The sequence below is a fragment of the Amphibalanus amphitrite genome, unplaced genomic scaffold, assembly GCF_019059575.1.
Source record: "Amphibalanus amphitrite isolate SeventyFive unplaced genomic scaffold, NRLGWU_Aamphi_draft 001351F_arrow, whole genome shotgun sequence".
Classification (NCBI taxonomy): domain Eukaryota; kingdom Metazoa; phylum Arthropoda; class Thecostraca; order Balanomorpha; family Balanidae; genus Amphibalanus; species Amphibalanus amphitrite.
Genome location: NW_024882844.1, coordinates 124,534 through 135,912, shown reverse-complemented (window position 1 = coordinate 135,912; position 11,379 = coordinate 124,534). Strand labels below are relative to the sequence as shown.

Below are 11,379 nucleotides of genomic sequence, written 5' to 3'. Positions count from 1 at the left end.
TGGGTCTGCGAGGGACGTGCGCCAGAGCTCTGGACCTGGGACGGGATGCTGGAGTCGATGATGGCCGTTCTCGACTTTCTTCAGGAGTGTGCGGAGCAGGGTGCTCTGCGGTGCTATTTCTATCGTGAGATCAACCTGTGGACTGGCAAAACTTTCGACAAAGGATTAGCAGTGTTAAGGCTACGAGTGCTGCTGCCGCGCGCCATCCAGCTGCTGCTAGCTGGCCTGCTGAGCTCGAGCCAGGCGCCGCTGATGCGCCACCTGCTGAACCTCCCTCTGGACGCGCAGCAGATGCTCTGGTGCTGCTGGAAGCGCAGGATCGACGACCCCTACCCGACGGATCCGAAAGATCAAGGGAAGATTAACCCGAATGACTTGTGTTCTGGGCTCTACCCGGCGGCGGTGGAGAGCCGCCTCTGGTCGGAGCGGTTCCTCGACACCTTCCGGTGGGAGTCGCTGCCGGCGCGCTGCAGGGAGCCCGACTGGTTCGCCGAACATGGCTGGGACACGGACAGTGAGGGGGAGGAGGAAGACAGAAAGGACACGGACGGCGAGGACGAGGAGGAGAACAGGAAGCCTCCGTCAGTCTGGACAGCCGGGCTGCCACAGACTTCACCAGTCTGGGCGTACAGACTGCCTCAGACTCCGTCTCCATCAGTCTGGACGGGCAGACTTCCCCAGGATCAACCAGTCTGGACAGCCGGGCTGCCTCAGACCTCACCAGTCTGGACGGACAGACTTGCTCAGCCTCCGTCTCCATCAGTCTGGACGGGCAGACTTCCTCAGGATCAACCAGTCTGGTCAGTCGGACTGCCTCAGCCTCCGTCTCCATTAGTCTGGACGGGCAGACCTCAGCATCAACCAGTCTGGACGGTCGGGCTGCCACAGACTTCACCAGTCTGGACGGACAGACTTCCTCAGACTCCGTCCCCATCAGTCTGGACGGGCAGACTTCCTCAGGATCAACCAGTCTGGTCAGTCGGACTGCCTCAGCCTCCGTCTCCATCAGTCTGGACGGGCAGACTTCCTCAGGATCAACCAGTCTGGACAGCCGGGCTGCCACAGACTTCACCAGTCTGGGCGTACAGACTGCCTCAGACTCCGTCCCCATCAGTCTGGACGGACAGACCTCCTCAGGATCAACCAGTCTGGACAGCCGGGCTGCCACAGACTTCACCAGTCTGGGCGTACAGACTGCCTCAGACTCCGTCTCCATCAGTCTGGACGGGCAGACCTCCTCAGGATCAACCAGCCTGGACAGCCGGACTGCCTCAGACTTCACCAGTCTGGACGGACAAACTTGCTCAGCCTCCGTCTCCATCAGTCTGGACGGGCTCCTCAGACTCCGTATCCACCAGTCTGGACGGGCAGACCTCCTCAGGATCAACCAGTCTGGACAGCCGGGCTGCCACAGACTTCACCAGTCTGGGCGTACAGACTGCCTCAGACTCCGTCCCCATCAGTTTGGACGGACAGACTTCCGCAGACTTCATCAGTATGAACGATCATACTACCACAGATTCTAGTGTCTGACGAAAAATGGACACACACGTGACCGGGCCAGGTATACTCGACTCTCCGCCCGGAGACAGCGTGTGCAGTGTGTGGATGGGATGGGAGTAGACTTGTCACACTCGCTGTGATGGCTGAGAAAGGTTCTCTGATGTGTTTGTATGCCTCGTATGTGCAATGTGTGGAGAGTTGGTTTTCAATGATGTGTATTGTGTATGAGGCATGCGTATAGTTAGGCTGTATTCGTGCTTTTCTGCTTTTAATATCTCTGTAATAGACGGTGCCAGGTGTACTTGACTCTGCCCGGAGACAATGTGTGCAGTGTATGTGAAGAGGGAGGGGGGGGGGGTGGCCTTCTCACAGCACGTGGACATTCGCTGTGATGGCAGGGAAAGCTTCTCTGATGGCACGACAGGTATTTGTGTATCTATCGCAATGTGTCGCATTTGTATTGATGTGTATTGTGGACATAAACATATACATATGTGTAAGCTGTATTCGTCCGTGGAGGAGAGGGGTCAACGGACTTCTCTTAGCAATATGGACATTCGCTGTGATGGCAGGGAAAGCTTCTCTGATGGTTCCATCTGTGTTTGCGTATCTATCGCAGTGTGTCGGAGTTGTATTGATGTGTACCTACTGTGTGCACAAGATTCCTTTTCTGTGTACATGCATGCGCAGGCTATAGATATTGCTATTCGTACTCTTGTGCATTTTATTACCCCGTATGGTAGTTGCTGCTGTGATCTGTAAATACTACTGTAAATACGTGTGTATATAGACTGTACATACCTATATGGTTTGTGTACCTACAATCTACATTTTGATCATCAGCACAAATCATAATGTATATTTATTGTGTTAATACCTATATTTGTTATTTTTATCTTTGATTCAAACAAATACATGCATACCAAAATGTCTATTTTGTTCGTAGATTTAATAGATTTAATTATCACCTTTGACGCATAGTAGACCTAGACCGGGGATGTTGGGAAGGGGGCGCGGTATACGGAGGGAGGCCCAGCAAGACTCCAAGAACAGCTGTGTCAACACCAGCATTACACTCAATAAGCATTACACTCCGTCACATTACAATAGAGAAAATTCATACATCTTACTTATACCTATCAAGCATATATAGTATGTCCAATATCAATCCTCGACCACACCAAATGCAAGTTAGAGAATAAAGCCATCATGTACACCGGACCCATGCAGTTCTGGTGCGGGCTGCGGGGCAAATTGCACCAATAGTCACACCTTATTCGAATTAGTCAGACGGGACAGTCAATCACGATGCATAAGCTATTGTCAATATCTGTCCACTGATAGTGAAATGCAGCGCTGTTAAGCACCGGTCGAGGTCACTTTATTTGCTAAACGCCGCGTTATCGGATCTACCTCGGCTGTGAGTTTTCTGGCATTGATAACGGGATTTGTGTGCTCGATATGGGGCGGGGCCACGAAAAGTTGCACTTTGTGACACGGTGGTTAGATGATGATTATTTGGAGTTTTCGGATCATCGGCCTGCAGCGGTCAGCGGCGTCCATTCACAGTGCTATGAGAACGGACAGACACGGCGTTGTTACAAATAATGGCGAAGGACGTAGACGCTATTCGAATCTTGCTGTCCGATTTGGAACTGATATTTTCGCAATATTTTTGCTGGACTACATTTCGAGGTCTTCTCCAAGTGGCGTCCCACGGTCCCAGCCCCGTCCTCTATCGTAGCTCTGCGACTCACCACTACATGGTTTCATGTCCAATGAATGTACAGTTTATTTTATTTTTTTTTTCGTTTATTAGTGTTTACATTTTGTGGGAAAGGCGCTTTGATTTAAGCATTTTGCTTTTGCGCCGATCCGCGATTATTTTCTCCGATGTTTTTTGTTCTTGGTTAACAAAATATACTGAAATGAACTGAACTGAACAGTGTTGCTCCTATATTGTGGGTCCTCTGACATTTGGAAACACCGCAGTCCAGTGAATCTCATGTCTGCTAGCAGTGCTAGGGGTTATTCCCGAACTGCAAAACATAGAATAACTAGAATAACATGTAACATGGATAATCGCTGTTTTGGTCGCGTTAGAGTGTTTTTTTTCTGTACTATGAGCGATTGATGTCCGACGTGCAGCCCGTTTCGAGTTCGCAAATTGGCGTCCCATCCCAGCCCCGTCCTCTATCATATAGCTATGACTCACCACTGCAGTTTCATGTCCAATGAATGCCAAGTGTTTCTCCTATTGTGAGTTTCTCCGACATTTGAAAACACCGCAGACTAGAGAATCTCACGTCTGCTATAGGTATAGGTTATTTCCGAACTGTGTAGAATATCATAGAATAACATGACATACAGTAATAACAAGAATGACCATACAACACACCACAGAACCGACAGATGTCTAATGGACGTCTCTGTCGGGTGATGTATCTCGACAGAGGACTGAAGAGCCGACCCACCCATGCCGCTCTCCTGTACTCGGCGGCTCAGATATGCCGCCGACGGCGACCGCTGCAGCGTGCAGCACCCCCCCCCCCTCGTCCCCCCATCAGGTCGGACCCGATACCAGCCCGAGCCCCACCGACGCTGAGGCCGGGACCCTGGTCCTTGGCACGCTGCCAGCCGCCACTACCGCGTGTTACGAGCTGACATCATACGCATGGTCGTCGCCACAACCACCGCGGACACGTCGGACCGTAGGCCTGAGGGGCTGGCACGACAACCATCGGCCCGGGCCGGGACTGGCCGGTGCACAGGCGCGGTGGACCCTGGACAGGCTGCTGAGACTGTGTACCAGACATGTGCACTGTGCATAGATCCGAGAAAATGGATCTGGGATCTGACCCCACGGATCCTGATCTCGGATCCGACGGCCGACGGGATCATAGATCCAGCTGTTTAATTTGTCGAGATATCCGTGCGGATCATATATCCGAGTCTTATTTTTTGCTTGAGAACCAGTGAGATCATAGATCCTCATTTATTTTTGTCAACACACAAATCCCCCCCCCCCCCAAATCACATGTTCCAACTCACAAACGTTCTGTTTTAGTGATTTTATGAGATTGCACTTCATAATTTATAGTTTTGTGGCACTTATTGACATATAAACTCTTGGAAACCTGGTTTCAAATGTTTTGCATAGCATGGGATCCACTCAGATCATAAATTCATGTTCTTGGTTAATTGGTTTATCGTCAGATCCTATGAGATCATAGATCCAAGATAATTTTTCACGCCGGATCTGGTGGAATCATAGATCCTAACCTGCTGAGTTTGCTTCGAGATCCGCTGAGATCATAGATCCATCACTCGGATCCATGCACATGTCTGCTGTGTACTATACTATCCACTGTCCAGTGCCGAGACGATTCACCACTCTGAATATTTATCTATATCTGTATTTCTGAAACCACATTCAGTTTACACTGGTTTGAACATGAGTGGATCTGGCTCGAATATATCTGTATCTATCTGTATCTGTATCTGTTTGTGACGCCCTGACGCTGAAGGGTAGCGTCGTCAGGAGGCGCTCGGACTCCGTGACTCAGGGACTCCGTGACTCAGGGACTCCGTGACTCTCGGACTCCGTGACTCCACGTCTGACGACACCCCGCCAGCGAGCTGCTGTGCCGTGAGCGGGGAGCGACACCTCCCCGAGGGACAGTCACGCCGGCCTCTGACGCTAAAAAGTACCGGGTTTCGGCGGGGAGTCCCCGCGCGGGCAGCCGCCCGCAGACGTCTGCCACGTCAGCTCCTCCCCCTCCCCCCCCCCCCCCCCCCAAACACACCGGCCTGAGGGTGCAGAGGCGTCGGCCGGCTCAGCAGTGAGCAGACTTTGTCCGAGCAGGCTAAAACCAACTTAGTCCGAGGAGCGACTGACACGTCGCAAAATCGCTGCGCTGCCATTGGCCAGTGCAAGGCATGTGGTCGTTTGAAAGTCAGCAACTGCAGCGTTGGCTCATGGAACGTCACGGCCGACACAGCCGCAGTGCATGTCACTAGCAGCAGCTGCGGGGCAGTCACAAACAACGCCGTGCATCTGCAACGGAGGGAGCCAGCGGCTATCGTATCGCTCTGCAGGACAAATTCACATACCTACCGTAAGGTGGGGCTATTTGATACGGCATATACTGGTTTTGGCCTCTGTCTTAAAAATGGTTCATATTTCTATACAGCATATAAATTGCAAAAATGTACAGCAGCTACCTTTGTTTTCCTTCGTGCTGATGGCCACATTGAGCTCATGGGGCCAGGACGCATTTTTTTTTTGCTATTGAGAAAAAATGTTGTTTTTTGCTAAAATGTTCTAAAGTACCGTTAACGGGGGTGACTTTGCCATGTTTTCAACTTAAGACTCTTGTATTCTTTAACCTTAACTTATTGGGATGACTCTATGCTTAAAACACGGATGAAGATTAGCTCTTTGGGTTTTGCTAGTTATATCTTGCCGAAAAATATAAATTTTTAAAGAAAATGAGTTGTGGCAAAGTTTAACTGAAAAGGGGTGACTTTGCCACTATGTCAAATAATGTTTTTTAACCCTTGCAAATATTCTTCAAGCAGCAACCATTCTGAATTGTTTGATAGGAAAAAATAAAGCAATTCGAGGTTTTTTTCTCCTAAATGATGTACAACAAAGGAGAGATACATTACCTTTTATAATATATTATATTTGTTGAAAATAATTGACATTTGATAGTAAATAGAAAGTGAAAAATGGTTCAGAATAGATAAATAAGCACAAATGTGATTGTTACGATACTCTAGGACCTTGCCGCTTTCTTCCAGCGGCATTGAAAGGAACAGAAAGAGGCCGTTCTTGCGGCAACTTACCGGCACCCTTATTATCAGCGTTTTGAACTATAGCTAAGTCTATAGCTTTGATCTATAGCTATCTATAGCTACCAGTATAACGCCTTTTGGGGCGACTAACGGAGCGAGCGAGAGGGTGGGCCTTGCACATGCGAAATTTCGAGGGGGTACCTCCAACTGACTTGTGCACGGCACCTTACTAACCGGTCTCTAGCGATGTGCCAAATTTGAGCACAATTGGCCCAGCCGTTCTCGAGATCTGGAAGCGACACCCTGCACGTGCGCACGTGCAAAATGGGTCCCAACTGACTTGCGCACGGCACCCTACTAACTGGTCCCTAACCGTGTACCAAATTTGAGCGCCATCGCCGCTCATACTCAGAAATTTCCGTTAATCTAAGGAAAGACTACGCTCGCTTCGCTCGCTCCGTAATAAAACAGCTATTTTTAGAGTTTTTGCTTTTTGAGGCTAAACCGTTTATCCTATATCAAATCTGAGAGCACATTCCAGAAAGAGCGTTAAAATGGCTATCGAACACTGGTGTGAATTTATATACTTTTGGGGTGGCCCTCGCCCCCCTCCCACCCACCCCAATGCCGGGTTCGGCCTCCTCAATGCTGCTCTCGCCACCTAATGTTTTTCAGATTTACGCACTTCAGCAATACCTATACCTATATCCATGCAACGTTAGAGATTCTTGCTTTCAGTGGCTTCGTGCTCCGACATGCGTTAAATTTCCATGTTCGTCAATTTTTCCTCGATTTGGTATACATTATTTTACTACGGATCAGATCTTACAGATACCTATTACTCAGTGAGCATCTATTTACTGTTATCCCATGGCGAAAGGATGTGTTACACATTGGTTCACGTGTTATCTTGAAAAGTTTATCACTCGATGGATAACTGAGTTGTTAAACATGCGGGAGGGGTTTAACAAATTGGTAAACCCCTTGTTGTGACGTCACATTTCATACAGGGATGGGGTATTGAAATTAAATGTGTTAATTCATTTGAATAACCAAAACAAACATCGGTGATCCATCATATGACGATATGTATTTCAATCACATCGCATCACATTCAAAACATTCGAGTTGCAGGCTGAACAAGCATAACGTTTTAATGGTGACAGTTTTCAAAATCACTATTCAAATCACTCCACTCCTTGTTGTCTAGCGCCCTCGTAACTTATCAGTTACGACTGTACACATAGAATGTACAGCCATTGAAGTTCCCACTGAATCCGCTCGCACCAGTCGACATGCTCTGCGCGTGAACATCTTGCCCCCCATCCGCGCGAGACACAACTTCTGTCCTCTTGACTGGCCCAGCAGGATGGCTCTCTCCTGCGACCACAGCCGACATTCTCTTCTGCATTTTGTCATCGGCTTCGGCGTAGCTCGATAGAGAACTAACACTCTTATGTCCCGTAAGCTGCGCAATGAAATGCGGCGCCACTTGAGCGTCAAGAAGTCGTTTAACGCCGGTCTTGCGGCCGCTGTGGTTGGTAAACCTGTTTCCTTCTAAGCCCGCGTCAATCGCTGTCTCTTTCATCATCTTGCTGAGGCTGCCGTTGCCGAGCGGCTGGTTTTTATACCAGTCTTCTTTGCTCTGGTAGTTGATGGCTAGGTAGAACGCTGGGTGTTCTTTGTTGTGTCTCTTTTCTTCATATAGCTTGAAAAGAGCCACCGCACAGCTTTCGGAACACTGACCCTCACAAGTACAGTATATCTTGGGGGTGAATGGGCGTCCCGGGCATGCACCTTTTCTCGTCTTAGTAGCTCGCCCCTGAAACTCGATGAAGGTCCCTTCAGACGATTCACCGAGCTTCACATCGCCCCATTGCATGTCACGGTGTTCTTGAACACCACGAAGACCGAAGCCAGTGGTAAACTTCCACCAGAGTGCCCGCAAGAGACACTTAGGCGAGTGTTTCCCCATTGCTCCACTAGTCCAAAGTTTCTTCTCATCATCTTCGCTGAGGGGCATTGCACGATTCGGCCGATTTCCCTTTCCTGCTCCCTTCGCAATGGTCACCTTTGCCGACAGACAAGCCCGAAACTTATCATATTCTTTCCCACTCAGATCTGGTTGCGGGTGCTTCACGGCCTTCAGATGTCTCTCCAGCGAATACCTAACGCCGTTGTAAGTAGAAATTTCAAATGGATCGCCATTGTCCTTGTTAAGTTCCATGATAAATTTGCATAGAATTATGTTCAGCTCCCTTGCCGGAATAGTCTCTATCGGTCTAGTCTCATTCTTTCTTTGTAGAAAAGCGTCTAACTTCCGGATATCTGACTTGGTTTTCTTAGTCGTTGCCGCCGGCACCTGATTTTGAATAAACTTGTCAATTCTTTCTTCCACATTTTCATCTGGTTCATCATCATAGTCCAGGAACCCTTGAAACATGTCAAAATTAGGTAACTCCCTTTCATGGTTCATATCGACCCAGAAAGTAGTTAGACCAAGAAGAAGTAGAAATTAATTAGTACAATAAAGTAATCAGACCCCTACTATCAAAAAGTAACGAGAAAGTAATCCAAGGAAGTAATCATGGAAGCTGATAAATATTTTGCAGATGGCTTTGTGAGCTTGTATATTTATTGAAGAACGCGCAACCGCCACGGGATAAAACAATTAAACCACTCGCAGGAAAAAAAAATCATTTAAACGTCTCGCCTGCGGCTCGACCTTGTTTTTGTTATGGGCAGCACCACTCATCCGCTCTCTCAAGAACATCCCGGGTTGTTCGCCATTTATGTACGCGGACGACACGGCAGCACTGTGCTCAGGCGCGGACATCCAGACGGCCAAGCGGCGCGCCCAGCTGGCAGCCGACTCCCTCGTCGAGTGGGCAAGGTCGTCGAAGATGGTGGTCGCCGGACCAAAGACGCAGGTGATGGTCCTCTCGCAGTGGGCCAGGGACGCAGTGGACCTCTCCATCAAGGTGGCCGGAGTGACAGTGAAGGCGCGAGACACACTCAACCTGCTCGGTGTGACGCTAGATCGCCTCCTACACTTCGGTCAGCACTGCAAGAAACTGAAGCAACGAACCCGGCCGAGGCTCGCCCACCTGCGGCGCCTGACTGGACGGGACTGGGGCCTGGAGGAGAAGCAGCTCCGCACGGTAGCCAATGGCTACGTACGAGGAGCGTTGGAGCACGCGGCGGAAGCTTGGCTCCCTTCAACCCCACCGTCCCACGTCGAGGTGTTGGAACGCGAGATGAGGGCTGCAGCCCGGATCATTACGGGCTGCGTCGCGTCGACCCCGACACACGCGCTGATGGCGGAAGCGGGCCTCGCCCCGGTGGCCTCAAGAAGGACCACGCTAGCTGCTCGACTGCTGGCGAAGGCGCGAGCCCTCCCAGAAGAGGACCCCCTCCGGCGTGTCGCGGACAGCACGGCAGCGAAGCGGCTGACGACGGTGACAGGCTGGAGAGAAGTGGGACAGGTGGCGTGGACGGAGGCTGGAGTGGAGGCGAGGATGGAGCCCATCCTTCAGCCCCGTACCCCACCGTGGCTGCGACCCGCGCCGGTCACCTTTGACCTGGAGGCCGGGACGCGCCCACCACCTGGATCGCCCGCTGATCGCCGAAGACAAGAGGCTGCCCTCTGTCTGGCCTCCCTCCCCCAGTGTGCCACCTGGGTGTGGACGGACGGTTCAGCGGAGGAGGGCTTCAGGGACGGCGGCGCTGGAGCACTCATCGTGTGGCCGGACGACTCAACAGAAGAGCTCCGTGCCCCGGCCGGTAGTTTGTGTAGCAGCTACCGGGCCGAGATGGTAGCCCTCCGCACGGCCCTGAGACACCTCTTAGAACACCCGGCTCACGAAGATGTCCCCATCGTCATATGCACAGACTCCCAAGCTGCCCTGGCGGCCCTCAGAAGCGGCCCTTCTGAGCAACGGACCCAGCTCAACAGCGAAGTCTGGGATGCCCTCACCCTCCTGACAAGAGAGGGTGCTCGTCGGCTCCACCTTCAATGGGTCCCTTCCCACTGCGGTCTAGAAGGGAACGAGCGGGCCGACGTCCTGGCCAAGGAGGCGTCGGCGCTCCCGCAGGAAGAGGTCCCTCTCGATGTGAGGACCGTGTTGAGGGCGTCCGCCAGAGCAGCGAGGGCAAAAATCGGCAGACAACGCCCCAGCGGGTGGTACCGGGATCTGTGGGGCGAACGCCTGCCTCCACCTGCGGCTGATCTGGACCGCCACGCGGCTGTAGAGGTGCACCAGCTGCGGGCGGGCCACTGGTCGGGCTCCGCCCAGTATATGCACAGGATCGGCCGTAACCCAACGGTGGAGTGCCCTGGCTGTAATGACCATGGATGCCGGGCGGGACGGTGTCCGGTGTGTCGGGAGGAGGCGGACACGCCCGGACATGTTCTGCTGCGATGCCCTGCCCTGATGAACCTGAGGTTCCGCCTGCTGGGCACCATTCACCCGTCACACGAGGAGATTCGGAGCGCGGACGTCGTCGCGGCCCTGGCGGCCGCGACCAGACGACTTCAAAGCCGAGAGGCTTCGCGGCAGTGATCCTGCCGCCGAGGGGAATCAACAACAACAACAACAACGTTTAAATGATTTTTATTCCTGCTCGTGGTTTAATATATATTAACGCCAGACCCCTTGAGACCCTAATTTTTCGCGATTATTTTTAAATGCATGGAAGAATTTCAACCAAGCTCAGGACATGGCCGTTTCAAGACCTGCCGAAACTTTTACAATTCAGATATTTTGTCGCCATTTCAATATTTCAGGCACTTCTCATTGACTCGTAATGTTAAATTTCGAGCAAGATTTTCACCCGGCGTGTAGAGGGTATCACCAGTCAGTCTGTGATACGTTATAACGTCACAGCTAAGCCCCGCCTCTGTGGTCTTGGCCTGCGGCGGTTTCGGGCCGGCGCGCGGTCACTCGCGCTGTGGCGGGGAGCGGGGACGGTCGAGCGGTGCCGAAAGCCGGCGGAGTTGTGCGTAACGTTTTGTCTGACAGTGCCCAAAGAGCGACATGCTGACTGAGGAGCCAGAAATGCTCAATGCGCATTGCT

At 51.5% G+C, this 11,379-nt stretch overlaps 1 protein-coding gene across 1 annotated transcript; it reads left to right on the top strand.

Annotated features, from left to right (window-relative positions):
- Positions 1-9,095: 9,095 nt before the first annotated feature.
- Positions 9,096-10,865, top strand: LOC122372368. Its single transcript, XM_043349488.1, has one exon. It carries the CDS (start codon positions 9,096-9,098, stop codon positions 10,863-10,865), a length of 1,770 nt encoding a protein of 589 aa, XP_043205423.1.
- The last annotated feature ends 514 nt before the right edge of the window (positions 10,866-11,379 follow it).